The following is a 22,100-nucleotide window of genomic DNA, read 5'->3' as shown; positions in this document are numbered from 1 at the left end:
AATATTACTATTATCTCTGCAGGTAGAGCAGTTTGTTAGGATAATGATAGTGACTGACATTTCCCTGGCATCTTGCATCCCAAGCAGATCCCGTATTCCTCTATTATAGAACACTCCTCTGCCTCGACTCTCCATATGCTTCCAAACTGTCAACAGGATCATAACTGGCTCCATGTTGCCAAAAGAGATGAAGGCATAAAGTGGCTCATGCGAGTTCATGGGGTGTATGAGAAGTATGAAGCATGTGTGCTCAAGAACACAAGTTGTGCAGGTCTGTGTGTGGTATAGACACAGATACACAGGCTCTACTTCAGCATTGAGCGGCAAGAAGTCCCTATAAGCCACCACAGCACCCAAACCCTCCCTAGTCCTCATCCATCCCCATGTCCCAGCAAGCAGCAATGGGTACCACAACCCAACCATCCCTTGGAAAACCTATATTCCAGGGACAGTGAAGCAAAGGGGCCAGCAAGTGATGAATTGGAGACTCTCAGTTGGGGATAGGTCTCTAAATTCTCATTAAGTCAGGTGCTGAGGCATCACACATTAATCCCGAACATTTCCCCTTCGGCCCAAACAAATAACTAACTCTTGTATAATTCAGGGAGAAAAAGGGTGGAGCCATCTCTCCCCCTTTCCTCTGCCTCTTTCTAACTAACCAGTGAATAAAACATCGCCCACAAATCTATTAGGCTAATTTTAAATCCTGACAATTTAGCAGCACTCCAGCAAGATAAGAGCCATTTATTAAAAGCCACAGTTCATTAAGCCAAATGCTGCTGGCGTATTTACTCAGAGAAACGGGGCTGGGTTTGGCTTTCACCAAGACCACAAGTCCCCAGAGGAGCAGGAGTGATCCTTCTTCACCCTTCAGAGAGAACCTACCCCCATCCCAATCCCACACGGGTCAGCGAGTGCTTCCCATCTTGCTCAGCAATGCACCATCACCATCAAGAGTCAGAGGATGCTTTGCAGGTTATAAGTCTCCAGGAGCTCTGTTTGGATAAGTATTGAGCCTTGCAGCTAAACCACGCTCCACCACACCAGGGTCCTGCTTCCACCCAACAGGGATCAAAACCAGATTCCAGATGAGGCACGCGCCACTTTGGATCCGTTCCCACTAATAGCAAGCGCAGATTGACTTTGAAGAGAGGACGACTGCTTCCAACAGCAAGCCAGGAGAGGGCTGTTTAAGAGGAGCTGTTGCTTGCCAAAAGCTACCAGACTGCACCCGGAGCTTTCCTTCCCCCAAGCTGCTGCTTGACATCTCTGCTAAACCCCCTCTGCTGTGCTGCCTGGGGCTGTGACGGTGACAGCAGGTGCCTTGGGACGTGGGGATTGGAGTTTCCCCTCTTCCAGAGTGGTGGAAAGAAAGAGGAGATGGATTCACTGCTGTGAACTGGGATTTCTGCTAATCTTCACGAGGGATGAGTTTGATGCTCCACCTCAACGAAGATGTGGAAGGGATGCGATAACCACAACCTGATAGAACCAAGCGATGCACAATCCCACCTTATCCCAAAGCAAGTTTTCCTGGTAAAGACATATGAGAGCACACATGGCCCTGTCAAGCTCTGCTCCAGCATCCTGAGCTTATTCCCCGCTGGAAACTGTGTGATGCCCAGCATAGTGTGGGTCTTTGCAGGTAGAGAGTGATGGAGAGGGTCTCAGTGGTACCCAAGAGCTGGATGGAGCTGTGCCAGCATCGCTGCGAGGAGCCGGCAGCAGAGGGCAGTGAAGAAAACCCATCTCACCGAGTTTGTGAGTGTAATTCATTCCAGCGGGAGTCATCCAAGAGACTTTATCAAGTGCAATTGTCCCACTGCGCCTTTCACCTGCACAACACTTGCAAGACAGTCTGCAGTCACTACAGAGTCTCCCTTTACAGTCAGCGCTGAAAGGAGCATTATAAAGGTGAATTAACATTTAAAAAGAATGTAAAAACCCCAGAACTGTTCTAATGATGATTAATGGGAAGCTATAAGGGAGGCCGTGACCTCCTGGTGTCATTAAATGGATTGGCAGGTTTCTGAGCATTAATTATAAATAGCCACAGGAGTTTGAGTGCTTAGTGGAATGATGATAAATCCATGACACAAGGCGCAGGGACAAGGAGCACAGGGGAACACGTGTCCGTGTGTGCACACACAGCTCAGTGTGCAAAGAGACAGGGGTTTGCATGTGTGTTACAAGCAGGAGAGAGCAAAGATGCAGCCATGAGGCCATCGGAGCGTGTTTGGGTGTATGGGAAGATGGAGGGAGAAATGGGTAAGTGATAAATTAGGCTTTGCCAGTCAATCACATTTTCTAAATGTTTTATATCCCAAAAGCTATAAAAGCAATATTCCTTTCTGGCCTTATTGGAGCCATTCTGTAAGGCAATCACATCTGTTTCCCCTGGGATTTGAGCTGAACTGTGCCTTGGCTTGCCTTTCCCCCCCCCTCCTTCTTTTTCCCTCCCCTTTATATTTACTCTCTAGCCTGCTACCAAAGAAGGGTCAGAGCATGCATACAAATAGGGAGGAGAAGTGGAAAACAAACAACCCCGATCCAGCGGTGATGAACAGACAAAAAGTAGCTGCAAACTTCTCCAAATTCCCCAGCCCATTAGCAAAGGAATAGCTGCAATACTCAGGGGCCTGCCTGTGTTTTGAAACACTCAGCTCTTGGAGTTAATGCTTCTTTTCCTTTAATAGGCATTATTCCACAACTGCATTGATATGATGGGAGACGTGAATTACCTGGGATGTGCTGCGCCACCCAACCTGCCTGGATTGCTGTACCAACAGCATCACTGTGCTCTTTGCAAGAGCCCTTGGAGAGATGCTCATTGCTAAAAGCCCCAAACCCTCTCTCAATACCACAGGGACTCGGAGTCACAGCCACATTTGCTCCACAAATGAGGAGGTATGAAAACAGGAGCTCACTGCAAAGAGAGTATCAGCAAACTGTCAGAGCCCTGGGATCACGGCTCTGAATAAATACAGGAGATGAATGGAGCGAGGACCTCAGCCTCCTTAATGAGCTCTCCCATGGACCGCATCGACTGCAGAGGGTGAAGGCTCCTCTTGCTGCCAATAGGCAGCACAAAAGGCTCTGGATGAGAAGCCAGAGGGGCAGCCCCGTGGTTTGGGCACCCAGAAAGCCCCCCCTTCACTCTCAGGAAGGATGGTGGAGGCTTCCAGGTCTCATATAGCTCTCTGCATTGGCAGCTGCATCCCAGTATCCAGCCTTTCCCTATTTCCACTGGCACTTGTGCTAGCTGCTAGTTTGGCTTTTTTCCCCATTCTATGGGAAAGCAAAAGCCCAAGCAAAAACTCCTCCCCAAAAACTGAAACTCTCCCTGTTTCTATTCACATTTAAGTATCATTACTTTGCTGGGCTCTTCCAGGGGGAAGCATAATTTCAACTGATTGGAAAATGGTGGCGAAGGAACAGTTTCTCCATACAATTTTCTTCATATCCTATTAGTTGCAATACAATTACAGTGAATACATCAATTCTTTGTCCCAGCAGCTCCTGGAAAGAGCCACCTATTAAAAGCTGGCTTATTAATGGAATTGTACATCCAGGATTAATCGGGCTGCATTGGCCATTTCCATTTCTCACTCCACAAGTGCTTTTGTTTGCTTAATAGGCTGAAGTAACTGGAAAATGACACAACTTAGAGCTTCCCCCATTTGCTGTGCACATCACTAGCAGATTTAATATCACTTTCCTTCCTGGCATTGCTCTGGGATAAAACCTGGCACGTGCAGTCAAGGAAATCCAAGCAGCAGCGAAGAGAAGGGGCTTTCTGTCTTCAGCAGAGCCAGCAAGTGGGGATCTCCAATTGATGCAAGGCTTTAAAACCCATTTATTTGCAACATCACAAAACCCCCGATTGTCAAAGCAAGCAAGAGCCAGGCTACCCCTGCAAAATCCCATGGATGCACCATCCATGGAAGTATTCAAGGCTAGGTTGGACACAGGGGCTTGGAGCAACCTGCTCTAGTGGAAGGTGTCCCTGCCCATGGCAGGGGTTGGGACTGGATGAGCTTTAAGGTGCCTTCAACCCAAACCATTCCATCTTCCAAGCACTTCAAAAGCCTCCAGGCACCCCAAAGAGCGTTACTCCCTGCCCGAGATGCCCCTCCATCCCTATGGAATCACACCAGTAGCACACCAGCCCCATTGACACGTAGCATCCCTGGAAGCGAGGACCACTGCTTCCCAGTGCAGCTATTCCTGTGGCAGCAGACTCGCTGCATGTTGAAGCATGGTAATATAGTATGACTTTTCCCTTTAATGGAATTTTTCTAGCCCACTAGGAAAAAAAAAAAGGACTCCATTAGCCATACTACAAAGGCTCCTACTTATTAGTATTTGAGAACAGCGGCAAAAAAACATTTCTTGAATCTAATTATTGCTGACAAATATGAAAATTGAAATCAAAGTGAAATTTTCAGCTACAGCTGCCTCGTACGGCAGCAGCTCGCCAGCTCCCAACTATTGCATCAACACATTCATTCTGAGAAGGCTGCAGAGATTGGGCCCCCCCCTTTCCAACCTCTCCATCTTCAGAGGCATTAACTCTGACATATTCATCTCAACAGCCGGGGCCGTGGAACTAACTTCATGTTTACCAGTCACACGCAGCCAACAGATTGGAGCGAGGCTGGCAATGGCTGAAGAAGGCAGAAATAGGGCTTTATTTTAGGTGTTGTACTCTTTAATCTATGTTTATTCATTCCCAATTTTGCTCTTTTCCATCCCATTCCAACCCAACCCCACGAAGGAGTCGCTGGGTGCTTCTGAATTCCTCAAGATTGAGGCTCTAACATGAGAAGGGAGAGTGGAGAGAGGGGGGGGAAAAAAGCCTTGTCAACATATTCCCTTTCTCCTACCTCCCCCCAACACACTGTAAAAATCAATCCCCTTTGTCATTTTGCTCTGCTTGTGTGAATGTTTAATGGCTGTCGAGGGAGATAATGATTGCTGCTAGGAAATTCATTTCAGATTTGCTATTTATAAAGTACTTGGTGCTCAGGTGGGAAATTAACATAAGGAAAGGGGAAAAGGACCGAACTGGGGGTAGGGGGGGAAAGCAGCAGGAGAGGAGGGATGAGATGCAGTGGGGCTGGCTGGAAGGGGCCAGTGCCGCAAGGAGGATCCACGTCTGGTCCCATCTCGAATGCAGGGAAAAGGCTCCACATCTGGTCCCATCTCTCTCAGCACTGTGAGAAAAGGCTTGCATAGAGGAAGAATAGGCACACTGGGGACATATGGGTGCTCGCAGCCCCTTCCCAGCATGTTGCCAATGCATGCAAGGGATACAGAGCCGGAGTCATGCAAGGAGCATCACTTGGAGCACCCAGCGATGCTCCTCGTACCCACCACCATTGATGGTTTGTATCACAGCTCCCTCCTTCCAGCTCTCACCATCCCTCTGGATCAAACAAAAACCTCCTTCGAGTCCTCCCTCCCTGCAAAGCCCAACAACCTGTTGCCACGAGTTTCCCTGTTGAATCCCGAGGGAATTCCCATCTGCGATAGAGCCGCATCCCACCCGCGGTACATGCGTTGCCATTGAGTTGCTAATTCCTTGTCTCAGAAGTTGCTTTTCACTTTCTGATTTTTCAATAATAGGCTTGGTATGAATCCCTTAAGCTTCTGAAATAAGCTGAAAACCGCTTTTCCAGCCATTTACATAAACACAAGTGGATCAGAAGGAATAATCGTAGTTTATGCATTATTTGGGGGCTTTGGAGCTGGCTGCTAATGTGATGTCAGGTTTTGAAGCCCAAAACATACAATGAGAAGCGTTGACGGGCAGAAAAGCAGCACAAAAAAATACAAACAATAAATAATACAACTATCTTAAATGTTGTCTTCAATGACAACATGGCTTTTGGCTTCACCACTGTCCTGGCTTCTGATGGATCCCATTCCTTGCCAGCCTTGTTCCAGAAAGGGCTTCATTAAAAGAGATGTCACTCATGCTAAATCCAAGTTCACCTCTTGCCAGGCAGCCCTACTGCTCTCCTGTGCCTTGGCCAGCTCTCAAAAACCCCGGTGCTGGCTTTGGGGATTGACTTTGCAGACAAATAAGGTCCAACACAGACACCCTGTGATCTATAAATACCATCTGTCCTGCAGAAAGAGAATAAAAGCTCACACAACAACCAAACCAACCCAGAAACTCAGTGTTATTCACCAGATAACTCCTACAAGAGAGAAAAACCTACTTAAACATGGAGCTAATATTACAGTATTAATGAACCTTGCTTCGCTTCAAGTGCTTGTCACGCTTCCAATGAGGCGGGTCACATTTGGCTTTCAAACTGGTTCTTTACATTGAGAATGCAGTTTGTGGCTAAAGCAAAACATTAGCAGAGGGGCTGTTTTGAAGAAATAACAGGGAAAAAAATGGAGCAAGGCTCGAGATTCCAGGCTCTTTTGATATTGCTGGAATGCAGCCTTCCGATCGCCTCTTTCTGCTGTTTGAAATCACTTCACAACTTGGTACGTAAAGCTCTGAATCAGAGCAAAAAAGACTTCAAATATCAACCCCTGCTTTCCCCAGAATTCCCTCGCACTGGCAATGTGGAATCAGTCTGGTTTATTCCATTTTGGAATAAAGAAATCAAACCCTGCTCTGCTTCATTTCAATTTCCCACAGTATTTCCTTCCCACACGGGCCAAGCGTTTGGGATTCACAAACCTCTTTGCAACCTAAATCAGGTTTCCCCATGCTTAACAGTGTACATTCACATAGCTGGGAAGAGGAAAACCCTGGTTTCAAGGCAAATCCAGGGTAGTTACACCAGACAGAGGGGAAAGATTGCTGGTGTCCTTACAGAATGCATGAAGAAGTGAGGAAGAAGGACCACTCAACAAGGCCAAATCACTGCAGAACAAGCAAAGGATGTGAATTCAGAACCCCCATTCCAACAATGCCAAATCACTGTAGAACAAGCAAAGGATGTGAATTCAGAACCCCCATTCCAACAATGCCAAATCACTGTAGAACAAGCAAAGGATGTGAACTCAGGACTCCCATGCCAGGAACTCCAGCCCATAGCATCTCTTTCCACTCCTCCTAACCAAATCCCTGCTGAGCATTTGCTTGTATCCTGCTTGGAAGCCAAATGCACCACAGCTCCAAATACAAGGATGAGGGATAAGCTGTATCTCACTGGGTGCACGCAGATGCCCTCACACAGGGTGCTCAGCACCCTTTCTCCCCGCTGATGCTGGGATTATCCCATCTCCAGAAGGTTCTCCGTGCTGCATCATGACTTTGTAACCTGGCAGCAGCTACATCTCTCTGTCCCCATCCCCATGGGAATGAGGAGGATGCTGAGCCAGCTTCCATAAACCCAGTTCTTTAAAGGGAATACTCCCATCACCAGCAACCTATACACATCGGGTCCCTTGGACCCTGGTTTTCCTGTGTGGCTGCTCCAAAGCATTCCTGGGCTGCTCAGAGGGAATGTTTCAGCTCCCCCTGATTAGTAAGCCAAGCATGCAGGAGGTGGATAAGTCAAAGGAAGGAAAAGAGCGGGGGGAGGATGCCAAGAACCAAACACTGTCTTTAGTGGGAACAGTCAACAGGACAAGGGGGTCAAGGGGTCAATTAATTTACAACAGCTTTCAGCATTGGACATATTAACTGTAAGAGCATCAAAAATCCATGTGAGTCTTCCTGGCGGGAGCTAACAGCACAGTAAAGGCAGCACCTCTGATTTATTATTAACCAAGAGCAAGGTGTATGCTTGGGGAAGGAGGAGGGATGTGCAGAGCTCCTCCAGGCTAGCAGCACAGCTCCAAGCTGGGGAGCACTGGGTGCATGATGCCAGGAGGGTCCAGCAGCACCCCAAAAGGGTTGGAGGTCCCTGGGTGTCCCAGGGGATGCAGTGACAGGCTGCAATCTGGGGCAGGGTTTGCCTATCAAAGCATGGACAGACCCACGTGCAGGGGTGGCAGACAGCAGCGTGGCTTGGATTTCCATTACAGAAGCCCAAAATCTGGCTCCTTGCTTGTTTGAGCCCTTGTTTGAAACCAAGAGCTCAACTCCAAGTCCAAGTTACAGCTCCAAGGCAACTGCAATGCCTTTGCCATGAATATCCGAGACAGATCGTGTTTGGTTCCCACTGAGTCTAGTGGGAGATTTGCAACCCTGCATCAAAGGAGCACTACCAGGAACACTGAAAAGAAGCAGATTTACACTTTAAACCTTTTCTCTAGTACAGCATCCCTTCAACTGGGGAGCAAGCAAAGAGAATTTCAGCCTTTCCTTCCACTGTTGAAGTTTGGGAAGGAAAGAGAGGTTTTCTGGGATGCTCATGATGATGCTCCCCATTTTGGAGCCCACCTTTGCTGGCTGAGTTGCTTGGGAAGCAGGCTTTTGAGCTCTTCCCTCCACCCTTGGTTTAACACAGCAAACAGCAAGTCCTGCTTGCTAACTTGACCTCCATCTGTCAACTCATCAATTCTTAACCCATAGGGAATCAATAAAATCAGGGGAGGGGGAATCACAATATGGATGGTTTTAAGCAAAAGCTGCAAGAGAGATACACGAAGAGGACACCTGCACTATTGAATGGGCTCATCTCATGCTTAAATCAGGGCAGAAATGAGGAAAACAGGGGAAGCACAAGCCAGAGTTAGAATGATGGTCAAAATACCTACATGGATAAAGGAAAAGTAGCTTTTGCTAAGCACTAGGACATCCCAAAATGGGCTGCAGCTTCCAGAGCATCCAGCACCACCAACTCTTGTAAACTGGGATGGTCCCTATGATGCTTCAGTAGTTTTAGCAGGAGTTTCTTTCCAAGCTCACAGCTCATCTTATCTGCTTGTCAAACTCATATTCACCTCATCTTGACTGGTCCTTGAGTCCCATCCCAACTGTGGGAATGGTTGATCAGTCCCAAACCTCATTGGCCACACATCCCAGGTCTGCTTCACTGCCTCCTCCTCACGGATCCCACTGTAGATAACCACCACCACCATCTTCATGTTGGCATTCCAAGAACAGTAAGCAACCACATCCCAAAATGCATAGCACATGGGACCTCACACATCCCTATTCCACAGCTGGGGCTCCTAAAGCTATTGGAGATAGAACATGACTCCGGTACATGGTTCCCCCATCACACCATGCTATAAGGTACCTCATTACAAGTGACAACTCTCTGGAGATCTCTCCAATACACAGAACAGCTCCTCACTATGTTCTGCCATTCCATTACTGCATGAGCAGATCAGCAGAGGGATAATCCCAGGGAAGGAGGTATGCTCCTGGGAAAGGAAGCAAGGATGCTCTTGGGGAAGGAAGGAAGGAGAGGGATGCTCCTGCAGAAGGAAGCAAAATGATGCTCCCAGGAAAGGAGAAAGAAAAAGGAGGGATGCTCCCAGGAAAGGAGAGGGGGAAAGGAGGGAATGAAGGAGGAAGGAGGGGAATGAGGGTTGTTCCCTCAGAAGGAGCAACACTGCACCAAGCACCCACCACAAAGCCATCAAGCAAAGATCCCAAGCGTCAATCCAGCGTCTTGGGCTCCATCCCACTCCCTAAAGCACCTTTCCCATGGGAAAGGTCTGCTTGGGTACCTCTTTACCCCTCTGAGTCTTAAAGATGTGATTCCCAGAGGTCCTGGCTACCTGCATAGAGCTCCATTTAACATCAACCACCATGACAGATGTGAGTAAGGAGAACGCATTCCCCTCCTTTTATGTACTACATATAACTGGGTTATCTAATCATGTAGCTATTGATTATTACTGTTATTCCCTATTAAACAGCTATTTGCTGCTGTTGGGGTGAATATCACATTTTATTGACCTGCACAGTAACTATTAACCACCACGAAGCCCCAGCTACTATTTTTCTCAGGGAACAATAAATCTGGGTATTCACAGGAAGATGTCGATACACATAATTTCTCTTAGCCACATCCATTAGCACAATCACCTCCTTGCACAAACTGCCACAGGGCTTCCCCTCCCAAACCCAACCCAAACTAAGTCCTCCAGGGATGCAAAGCCTGGATGCAGGCGGTGTTCCTCCATCCTGCCCTTCCCAAAGGGAATCAACCAGGCATGGATGTGTCTCCGAGGCCACATCCAGCCTTTTCATCACACGCAGCCCATGTTTCGGTGTGGGAGTTATCTGCAACGCAGCCACAGTGATGGAGCAAATCATTCTTTGGGATGAGGAAGGCTCTGCGGAAGCTGTTGACATATGCTACTATTTTACATACCTATTTCAGCTTGTATGCTTATTAGAATAAGGTCTTTATGCTAATTTGTAAATCAAATTCCCATCATTCTTGGCTTACTGATGCTAAAGGCCCAGCTAAATCTTCTATGACCTTTTAGCCTGGTTAATCCTTTTACGCATGGTTGAGTGAAGAGTTTGCTTCTCTCTTCCACTCCCCAAGTGCTGGGGTGGGATTTTTGCCCAAGCCTTCCTCTTCCTCAAGAAATCCAAGTCAGGGACACTGGGACCACACCAGAGCATCTCCCTGCTTTGAAAGATGGGAAGAGGGGTGAGAAAATGCTGGAGCTGGGTCTTTTAAAAAGACTGTAGATATTCATCACCGCTATTTAGAACTCACACAGCAAACACAATGAGAGCTGTGTTGCCCAACAGCCACTCAATTCCCGATGCCTTGAGGCTATCCCAGCCCTCTGCAGCCTTTCCCAGCTCCTTTCCTCATGCAGGACTTTCAGCTGGCTCTGCCTTGCCTATGAAGTAATGAGCGCCCGCATCTCATTCCCATGGAGATGCAGCATGCTCGGCCTTGACCTCCAACACCTACACCCAAAACCCAACAGCTCCCTTGGGAACAGGAGCATCACCAAGCACAAAACCACTCTGGACCCTGCAGGGCTTGGAGGCCTCCTTCCTCATGGCCATGACACCCAGTAACTCCTGTTTCAGAGAGACAAATAGGCACCTTTCCATAAAGCCAACAGCGAAACTGCAAACCTTGGAGGACCTCTGGCTGTTTGCACAAATGCAGATGGTCGAGCACTTAGGAATTATCCCACTTCAGGCTCCGCTTTCCTCTCAAGCACCCTCACAAACCACTTTGCTCACTGTTTGCTTGGCTGTAAACAGGTAAATGCCCTAGAGCATTGACAAAGCGCTGCAGAGGGCAGCACACATCGCTCAAGCTCTTTGGAGGAGATCTGTGCAAACCACTTTTCCTTGCAAGACAAGAACGTTCCCTGGTCAGAGCCACACAAGGCAGCTCCGCTTGGGTGTGCCAAGAGGCATGGATAGAGTTTGGAATTCCAAGAATCACCGGGAATAGCACAGGAGCTCAGGAAGCAGCAGCGAAATGATGCTGGTATTTGGCATACCTACATTACACCTTCGGGGCTGAAGGCCCGCCAAGAGCTCAAAACTCCTCTTGAAAGCTTTTGCTGCATGGTTTTGTCTTTCTAAATGACTTTTAGATGCAATCATGCCATTAAACCTCCCAGGGGGTCTCCTTGCATCTGACAGCACAGCATTCCCAGCTCCCAACCCAGAAAGGTCCCAACTTTTCGCTTCCCTGTGTAATCCTTGGCCCAGCATCCCATGGTTCTGCCCTGGGTCCCCTCCAGACCTCAGTGAAATGCTGCTCCCTGTTTTTCACCATCCCAGCAGTGACTTAGGGACTTCTGGCACCCACAGGATGCTGCAATGCAAGGGGCTCAGGGGGGTTACTGCTTGGGGAGGCAGCACATTGCTCTCCTTTGCTACCTAGGAGAATAGCAAAGGAGATACCCACTACTTCCTGATCTGTAAGCTTCTGATGGGAAAAGGGAAAGGAAAAGCAGGAAAGATGACCAGAAGCAAGGCATAAGACTGCAAGGGAGCCAAATGAGGAGCCAAAAGCAAGCATTAAAGGAAAATAATCAAATAAATGAAGCAGAAATCCTGGCCAGGAGAAATGAGGAGGAGAAGGGCAGCTTCACCCCACTCTTAGGAGCCCATCCTGGGCTCCCATCCCTGGGCACCCCCTTGAGATGTAGGGATGCCAGCATCCCGAGTGGGAAGCATCAAGCCTGGGAGAAGGAGCCTGAGGAGGGGGAGAAGGAGGAAGGCAAAGAGGAGCGATGCCGTGGCGTGTGCTGTGCATGCTAAGCAGCCCGCGCCGGTCGATACGGCACCGGTGGCTCTCTGCAAGAGCGGGCCCAGTGTGCCCGGGAGGAGAAGTTTGAGCCCCCCGCTCCACCAGTGCTCCCCAGTCCCCAGCCAGGGGCTCTGCACCCCACCAGGGGTCCTGCAGGGTCAGAATGCATTTAACCAGGGCTCTATCGGGTATGTGGGTACCCAGATCCCATCCCTCGGTGGGCACCGGGGCAGCCGGCGCCGGCTGCTTTCCTTTTCCCAGCGGGATGGAGGTACCCTCCATGTATCTGCATCCCCCCCCGGGGTACCTCCATCCCCGCTCCCCATCCGGAACGCCCCGCAGAGGGGGATGCTGCATCCCCGGCTCCGCGCAGCGCATCCCCCGGCTCCGCAGGATGCAGCCCAAGGCAGGATGAGACCCGGGGGCAGGATGCGGCCCCCCCTTCGCCTCCCCCGGAGGTAACCCCGCTCCCACAGCCCCTCCAGATGGCTGCGAGGAGACTAACGCAAGCTGACAGGCTCGGCGCTCCCGGCCAGATGGGGCTGGCTCCTGCCTCCTCCTTCTCCCCCACTCTTCTCCCCTTGCTTCTTGCTCTTTTTCCTTGCACCCCCCCTCTAAAGCACCGTTCCGGGGGGGACGCAGCCCTGCCCGTCCGGGATAGGCGCTTCCCAACTCCCCAACCCAACAGAAGCCGAGGCTGCACCGAGTTTTTGGGACGACCTTGCAGGCGGGTCTGGAAAAGCAAAGCCGGGGGTGGGGGGGACATAACACAGAGGGACCCCGACCCCCAACTTCCCCCAGCCTGTTGGATGCATTCCTGCACCAACTAAGTCGCGATAAAGTCGGCCGGTACAAACCCTCCCCCAAAACACATCAGGACGGGGAATGCTGCGACATGGAAGAAGTTCCCCCCCCTCCCCGCAACCCATCGCACCGGGAGGATGGAGCAGGGATCGGGAGATGCCGCCGTGTGGAGCCCGCATTGTACCCCCCCCAGCTTAGCATCGGTGGGGACTCCATCACCATCACCCCCAGCACCCCCCGGAGGGTGCACCCGCATCCCCGCAGCATCATTCCCTACCTTGGGAAAGGAGGAGTGCAGCCATCCCGGCCAGGAGCACCCAGGAGACCGGGTGGTGCATTTTCGCCTGGGCCATGTTTCGCTGCGGGTTTCTTTTCCTCTTCCCCCCTCCCCTCCCGCTCACTGCCTGGCGGGGAGAGGTTTAAAATCCAGCGTTTTCCCGGAGCAAAGCGCAGGAAAAAGGGGGAAAAAGGGAGGGGAGGCAAGGGATAGGGGAAAAAAAAAAAAAAAAAAAGAGAGGAAAAGAAAAAAAAAAAGGCACCGCAGGGTGGGGGAGGGAAAGAAAAAGAAAATAAAAAGGGGAGGGGGGGGAAAGGGGGTCGGAAGGGGTTGCAAGGTGCGAGGGACAGGCGCTGCCGTGCCCGCCGCTCCGGCCCGCACACGCCGCCCGGCTGCACCACGCCGCCGGCCGCGCAGGCAGCCCTCCCCTGCGCAGCACTCATTGGCTGCGGGCCCCCCCCGCCCCGGCATCCGCACCCCCTCACACCCCCCCCTCCATCCTGCACATCCCTATTGGTATCCCCTTCAGGGCATCCGCAACCCGCCCTCGGCATCATACACATCCCCGTTGGTACCCCCCCCTCCCTGCATCCAGTACATCCCCGTTGGTACCCCCCTCGGGGTATCCGCACCCCCGGGCTGACACCATACACATCCCTGCGGGTACCCCCCCTTCGGTATCCTGCACATCCCTATTGGTACCCTCTTCTGGCGTCCACACTCCCCTTCAGCATCCCACACATGGACACTGGCATCTGCACATCCTTCACAAGACCCCCCCCCAGCATCCTCACTGAGGGGCACAACCCTCCAGCATCCACACACATAACCCCCCCTCAGCATCCTCTCCTTCCCCACAGCATCTTTACCACCCCCTATAATGGCACTGTCCTTCCCCACCAGGGAAATGGGGTTGACTGCATCAAGTCTGTGACTCAGTTTCCCCACCTGCAGGATCCTGGGAAGGAGGACCCCCTCCACACCACCACTTCCTCTTCTTTGCACCACCTGCCTTTCCTCAAAGGCTGAAGAGCACCCTCCGCTTTTGGGGGATGCCTGAACAAGCCTCCTTCCTCCTACAGGGCTAATCCCATATGGAAATTGCTCTAAAAGCAAATTTAATAGGGAATAACTCTTCAGTTTGCCACAGAAATCAATCCCAGCCTGGTTTGGGTTGGCAGGAACCTTAAAGCTCATCCAGTTCCAATCCTTGCCATGGGCAGGGATATGTCCCACTAGAGCAGGTTGCTCCAAGCCCCTACTTTCATTCCAGACCAAGGCTTTTTCTCTGTGTTATAACCACTCTTCCCCAATACCTCCCTCCAAGACCAGTTCCAGGGACACTTGCACCCTCCTTCATTTTGAGCATCCTCCTGTTAACCCAGCTCCCATTGCCACAAGCCAGATTCCAGTCCCTATTTAACAAACATGGAAGCAGGATGGACCTTTCTCCACCTCAGTATACCTAAACCCACATCACCTAAACCTGATGTCATCGACATAGCTACACAGAAAGGGTCCTCAGGTTCTCAACCTTCAGTTTTCAGCCTTTGTCCCACATGGGGAATACTGAAGGCACTGAACCCCAAGCCTCCTTTTTGACACCACCTACATCAATAGTAGCTTGTTAAATATTCATTATTTTCATTAGTGGTAAAAATGTCTCATTTTGTTGCTCCAGGTGAGTCACAGCCCCTTAGAACAACATTATAGGCAGCAAAAAGTGACAAGGGATAAAAGAAGGAACTTGCCTTGGTTTTGTAAGCATTTCTCCTCAGAGGCTTCCAAAATCTGAGCTGTTCACTTTGCAATTCAGAAAGAGACTTGGCTGCAAACCCATGGCAATCCAGCTGTGTTCTTCCCTCCCCTCTATCGCTGCCACCCAGAGACAATGACTCAGATCCAGGCCAGCCATTCTGCCCAAGAAAGGTGACAACCTACAAGCCCCAGCCCCTCTGTTCAAACCCCATCCACAGGACTGACAATCACCATCCTCTTGTCCAAAGCCAGCAGCCAGGGAGGAACCCATGGCTCAATCAATACCTTTTGGATGGAGAAATCCTTGCTAAGGGGTAAGGATTCCTCCCTCCATCGCATCATCTCCTCCCCTCCACTGCTTCCACCAACACAACTCACCCATGCTAACACAAGATGCCATGTAGCAGCTTTGCCCACCTTCTGCAACACTTCCCAGCGTGATGAGCCAGCTCCTGTACTTACAGCAGCTGGAAACGGTCCATTAGGTTAGTTTGGTTTATGACCTACCCATTATGCTTTAAAAAACACAACTTCCCTGTCTATTTGCCTAAGCAGGGAGCAGCTTGTAAGCAGGCCCTATGCAGAGGCTGCTTCTCCTCCAGATTTACTCTATGCATTATTAATTCACACGCTGCTTGTTCCGAGCACGTCTATTTACCCGCTGCACCAGAACGGCTCTAAAGGAGCCTTCGGCTTGTGGCTTTGTGGAACATCAACTTTTCATGTTGAACAGCAGGTGATGTTCAACAGAACGCCTTGCAATAGATGCCTAATATATCCATTACGCTCATCCATACCTATGTGATATGGAGATAGAGATAACAGTGCTGCACTCCTGAGATAGGGACATGGGATGGGGGGGAAGAAGTTATTCATTGGAAATCACAAGTAGAGTTGGTGTTAAACAGGGACATCGTGCCTCCATGTGCATCAAGCCGCACAAGGCGCCTTTTGGCATCGATTCCTGGGGGGAATTTCAGATGATATTCCAACCCCCATCCCTCTGGATCTGACTGGAAAACCAAAATCCAACACCTCAGCTAAAAGGCTGCAGGGGAAATGGAAAGAGGTGACGTGCTGCTCTGAATCAAACCCTCTAACTGGCTCGCAAAGGAGCGTTGTGACCTTGCTCAACAGCACTGTGTAATTTTTAATAGACATTCCTTGCTACAGCTGACATTCCCAGGCATGGTTTTATTCCACAGCCGTTTTTCCACTGGGAAATGCCACGTTTCATTGGCGGTTTTCATACCATCCCTACGTATACATCTCTATAATTACCATATGCGTTACAATAGCATTCACGTGGCTGACGGGAAGATCCCGGTTCCATTCTGTTCCACTCTGTACATACACCCGGTAGAAAACAGTCCCTCCCTTGAGCTCTTGGAGTCAAAATACAGCAAGCAGAGAAAGGTGTTGAGACAAGAGCAAATTACTTCTCATTCTACAGTGAGGAAAAGGCGGCTTGGAAAGGCTAAATCACTGCATGAGGTCAGGGAGGCAACTTCCAGCCGTGTCCAAGACTCCACAACAATCTCCCCCATCCTAAGGAAGGGTTGTAGGACTTGCCTCCTTCTTCCTGCAGCCTTTTCCCTCCCTGCTCTCAGTTGCACAGGCATAAAGGGAGAGTGAAGGGAATGCTTCCACCCGCTACACAGAAATATCCAAGCCCAATGTGCTAAAACTCCTTTTCCTTCTTAAGGGATAGCAAGGGAAGGGGGGGAGGCATTTATAAAGCTGAACTCAGCACATACTCCAGCCCACATTCATACCAAGGCATTCCTGCACCCCCGTGCCCTTGCACGCACAGGACGCATGGAGCCAGACAGACGAGTGCCCACAGGCAGCGGGTGCCCGGCTTTGCTCCTTTAATTACACCTCCTCCGGGTGAGAAAGATAAGCCCAAATGGAGTGACTGCATCAAGGGAGGAAGCCTATAAGTTATTCATAAGTTCAGGCTCAAGCTCCTCTCTTGCTTTCACTCCATGACACCTTCAAAACATATTATTCATCTCTTCTTTTTTTCACCTCCTCTGGGAGCAGAGATGGTAATTGTAGTAAATATATTGCTGCCAAGTCATCCTCACACAGTGCTAGGGGTAGGGACCTGAGGCAGAGGCTGCTGTCAAGATGCTTTGGGGTGCCCAGGCTCCGTGAAGGACATCCCCACGCTGCTATGGGGACCACACTGGGGGAGAACCGCCATGCAGCCCATCACTGTGACATCTACTACACCCTCGACACAGCCAAAATCAAATCCTTCCACTCCACCCCATTCCAGATGAGAGCCCACAATCCCCATTGAGCATTTACCAACAGCACCACGGCAAGTTGAGCAGAAGACTTTACTACATCCTCATTGAGCCCACATTGGGACCATTGTTTCCCTTGGGTTGCCGCACCCCATTTTCATCCATTTGGGTAAATTTCGGCTCATAGGAAATCACAGCAAGCCACGACAGCAGGCAGCGCTGCCTGCAAAGAGCCTTTAGAAACAAGAGCCACAGCACAGAGGTTTTGTTTGCCCTCTCAAGGCTGTTCCAGACAGAATAATGCTACTGCCAACTGAAGCAGCTCTCCTTGAGCTCGAGAGGTTAGTTTTTCTGAATGCAGCGACACGAATCCTCCTCTTGGCCCCATAGCACAGAGGATTTGTTGTACTCCAGTGCAAAAATAACCCTGAAAGCATCGGCTATGGTCACACCGGGCTGAGGCATCGGTGTACGGCGCCTGGGAAGAGGGAGATGGGGGCATGGGTTTTATTTGTCCTCGATTCCCAGGGAAGTCGTTCACTGCAGTGCCCCTGGCATTTCCCCAGCCCTTTCTAACACATTTGATTCTTAGGAGTTTCCTTCATCTCATTTCCTTCATTGGTTATTGCTCCTTCAGTGCTGAACTCAGCAAGATCGCTTCTGTTTAGAGTGAGATTAGGACCGAGTACATTAAATGCATGGACTAAAGGGCATTGGGTCGCCACCCCAGCTCCCAAACACCCCTTTACACCTTCCCAAGTGCTTTTTGCTGGGTTTCCTTTTAGCTCACATCTGCAACACCAAAAGCCTCAGCAGCAGGCTCTCCCATGTCCTAAGGACACAAAGACCCAGGAACCAGACCTGATGCTGAGCATCCTTTCTTTCCCATTAAAATTGATCTGCAATCAATGATCCTCATGGGTCCCTTCCAACTCAAGACATTCAATGACTTTAGTCCACTATGGCAAATTATGTTCTGAGGGACAACATGATGCTCACAGCAGAGCAAAGGGTGATGGGACAACATGATGCTCATAGCAGACGAAAGGATGGATGGAGAAGGGGCTGGTTCAGCCCAACAACATGCCCCCCATGAAATAGCACCCTGCAGCTCTGAGATACACCTTCCCCTAATGGTTTAAGCCCCAAAGCTGTGATCTCAGAGGGAGGAATGACTCACATCCCCTGCAGGAAGGGGATTGATGCAACTCTGTGCTTGCAAACCACATCCTTCCCTCATGCACAAGGACCTAGAGAATTCACTTCCCCATTTCAAGCACATTGCAATGTGGGTTTGAACTGGCAGGTTGGTACAAGGTGCTTAAAAGGCCATGGTCTGTTTGGTTCCAATATTCCCTTTATTCCTCTACCCAAACGAACCAGATTCCTCCTTATTCCAAAGGTTTTGCAGCGACATTTTCCAGCCTGTGCTGCTGTTATTCCCTATCCCAGCCGGACTGTTATCACAGCTCAGCACCTCCATCCCTGCTTTCCAGTTGATTAGCTGTCTATTTACCTACAGATTACAAGGAGGCAACAAGTCCACCCAGGGAAGAGGCACGGTTGCATGGGCAAAGACTCTGCAAACAGATGGCTTGAGGAGATACAGGATGTTTGCTGCTTTGTGTGTGCTTCTGGGCTCGAGGGTGACATAGCCCTGGCACATCCCTATGTTTCTTGGCATGTTTTGCTCCTCTTCAAGCTCTCTACCACCCTCTCCGGGACTTGGAGAGTGAAGACAAAGACTCAGCCAACAGCCTGGGTCTGCCCTGGAAGACGGTGCAAGGCATTGGGTTTAAAATACCTGCCCTCAGAGCAATGTGATTGTCTCATTTCCAACCACCCTAAACATGGCAATGGGATATTTGCTTTTGGGGGTGAAAACACTCGCACAGCTCTTATCCAGCCCCTCTGAAGCTAGTGGTGACAGTGGCAAAGCCAGGGCTTGGCAGTGACCAACACACCAGTTTGGCTTGTAGGCAATAAAGAAGCCCACAGGCACATTACCCCAGGTCATCTCTCTTGAGCAAACTCACCAGGAACACACAGAAAGCCACCAAGATGCTATTTCTTAGTCAATATTCCCAGTTCTGGAAGGGCCATCCTCAGTGGTTGAGCATCAGTGCTCAAACCCACCCAGTGGCTATTCTGCTTTCCAGAGCTGGTGTGATGCCTCTGAATCCAACTGAGAGCCTTTGGACAGAGGGGAAAACAAACTTGCATGTTACAAAACACTTTCTGGCATGAAATTTGCCATTTGGGACTGCCTAATGGATATTTCCCCCCCTCATCTAACTCACATCTCCCAGTGCCGAGAAAGAAACACGGGGAAGCCATCCCTAAGAGGAACAAGCTTCATTTCACCCAAATAACCCCCATTTGCAACTTGAGCTTCTCTTCCTCGCCCCAAACTGATCACATTCCCTGCATGCTCCTTTTCCTTCCTCCCCGCCCCAAGCTTTAAAGGTTTGTGGTGTTATAGAGTCGGCTCAAAGCACTCTCGCTCAAGATTAGTTCTGTGACCTGCTCGGGTGAGGCAGACAATTGAATGTGGTAGCAATGAAAAGGAAGGAAAATAAAGAACATCATCAAGGAAAAGAAAGAGGCAGCTCTTGTCGAGAGTGTGTTGGTACAAGGAAGTGATTCTTCTTTCCCCATTGCAGTTGGAGGTTGCTGTTTATGGCCATGCTACACGCCGCATCCTTTCTTCTCCATCGTGCAGCTGTAGCATGGGCGCATTGGAGAGGGGAGGCATGCAGAGGGGGAACGCAATAGCAACAGAAATTGGATCCTATTGAGTTTTCAATAGGACACCCAAATATATACATATTTCAGCTTGCTTGTGTACAGATAGACCAGTCAATGGAGGAAGCTGGGAATAGTCGGTTCCGAGTAATTACAGTGGGGGGAAATCATTGGAATAATGAGCAGTTGCTATCAGAGCAGGCAGGGAAATGAAATGCTGGCTGCTGTTTATTAAACAGTGTTTTATTTTCAGTTTAGGGTGTTTGGGATGAAATTAGGTGACAAATACACAGCGTCACTGAATGATGGGGAAAGCTTGAGATCATTGGAGTCACTCAAGCTGCCATGCTCGTTCCCTCCATTCCTTTCCCCTCTTTCTGCCTTTCCTTGCTGTTTTATCCCTCTTTCCCTCCCCTTTCGACTGCAGCAGCCTCAGGAAGGGGCTCTCAAGCAGCTCTGACACCACAGGAGGAAGAAAGATGGTCTCTGCCCTCAGATCTCAGCGCTGCACCATGGGCATTGCAGCAGTGCTGCGGGATGCCAGCGCTGGACCAGAGCCACCCGCAGGGACCATAGACAGTGGGATGGGACTTGGAGACACAGCAACAAGAGCATCACCCTTGATCAGCCACAACCTTCAAAGCCTTTGAAGATTTGGTGTTATTTTCCACCAATATCCTTGGAAGGATGATGCACATCCCACATACACCCAGCACTGCCTAGCATATGCTTAACTTTCTTCTTTCAACACCACCAAATAGCTAAGGAGCACAGGAGAGAGCCAAAGCACAATCAACACGTTTGAGCCTTGCAACAGCCAAGCATCTGCTAGTAAAAGTAATAGGAAAAGCACATGAAAACCAGATTATATTTAGGAAGAAACAGTGATTTCTCAGCCTAACTGACCTTTTCTGATGTGGTTCTTGGCCTTGCAAAAGGCCAAACATATAAGTCTTGGAAACACGCAGCCCCCAGCCTGCTGGTTATAATTCCCACAGCCCCCACATCCAGTATGAGATCTACATGGGGACGTTGCATTTGGAGCCCTGTGGAGCACAGGAAAGCAGGAAGAGGAGCAGGATAACACAGGGAAAGGGAGATGGGGAATGGAAGCTCATGCTCTTCACTAGCTCCTACCCACTGTGCCCCAGCTGCTGGAGCATAATATAACCAGACATGGCTCAAGACTGAGGAGGCAGAGATGAAGTCTGAAGGAGAGGGAAGCTCCTGTGTGTATATGCACAAGATTTAGATATCTCAAAAGATTTCACACTGTATTTTGCCTAATTCACATCTCTAAGCTCCTTCCTTAGCAATGCAAGAACTGAGCATCAATGAGATGGGTCAAAAGCTTCCTGAGCATGAAACATCACCAGGTTTTCAAATATCCCTTTCAAAAGCTTCCAGTTCTGGATTAAGGAGTTCCCAAACACCAGGCAGACAAATCCATGCTCCCAAAACTACTCTGCAAGGACAACTTGACACCTCCCAGACACAGGATAAACCAGCCTGCTTTGACAACAGGTTAACACACACCATGGCACAGTACCTTGGAGATGTCTTCTCCTTGGGGTGATGCAGCAATCCATGGTAGAAGAGTCAAAGTGGCCCTGCCTGCAATGACAAGAGGATGCTCATTCACGCAAGGTGCAGAGAATTCAACCTTTCATTGCAAGCTTAGTTACCAGAGAAGCAAATGAACATTTTATAACCATTTTTTATGAGCATAAAGTGACCTAAGGAGACACAGAGAAGCCTTCCCCGTTGCATAGCCCAATCCTGAGCTGGAAAACACAAGAAACTCCTGTTTTGGGGTGGGTAAAACTGTCCTTAAGCAGTGAGCATCCTCAGGGTCTATACACAAGGATGCAGAAGTGGTTTGCTACGCAGAGAAGCGAATCCACGTTGTGTCTCATAACTATGAGCAAAACCACAGGATCACTGTTAAACCTGGAGCTGAAGTAAACTCACAGCTCCACCACATCCCTCAGTGCTGCCTTTCCCATATCTCTTCTCACCCTGCAATCCAGTGACCTCTATTTGCACCAGCTCTGCTCTGCGCTAAGCTTCCAGCATTGAGGAGAAAGAACAAACTAAAACCACCAGGAAACAAGCATCCATCACCATACAAATAACTTAACCCCCCTGGAG

General features: G+C 49.7%; 1 protein-coding gene across 2 annotated transcripts in view; it reads right to left on the bottom strand.

Annotated features, from left to right (window-relative positions):
• Nucleotides 1-21,553, bottom strand: part of LOC133220459 (protein CEPU-1) — a 333,868-nt gene extending 312,315 nt beyond the window's left edge. The window contains exon 1 of one of the 2 annotated variants that reach the window (XM_061368613.1): nt 21,499-21,553. In XM_061368613.1, the coding sequence (XP_061224597.1) occupies nt 21,499-21,538 (40 nt within the window). In that variant the 5' untranslated portion in view covers nt 21,539-21,553. Of the gene's footprint in view, nt 1-13,191; nt 13,419-21,498 lie in introns of those variants that run through there. The other variant, XM_061368610.1, reaches the window with a different exon arrangement.
• Nucleotides 21,554-22,100: the final 547 nt, after the last annotated feature.

The sequence above is a fragment of the Neopsephotus bourkii genome, unplaced genomic scaffold, assembly GCF_033783945.1.
Source record: "Neopsephotus bourkii isolate Nb327-2 ecotype Australia unplaced genomic scaffold, CSIRO-AGI_Nbou_v1 NB_1433, whole genome shotgun sequence".
NCBI lineage: Eukaryota > Metazoa > Chordata > Aves > Psittaciformes > Psittacidae > Neopsephotus > Neopsephotus bourkii.
This window is presented reverse-complemented; position numbering and strand designations above follow the sequence as displayed.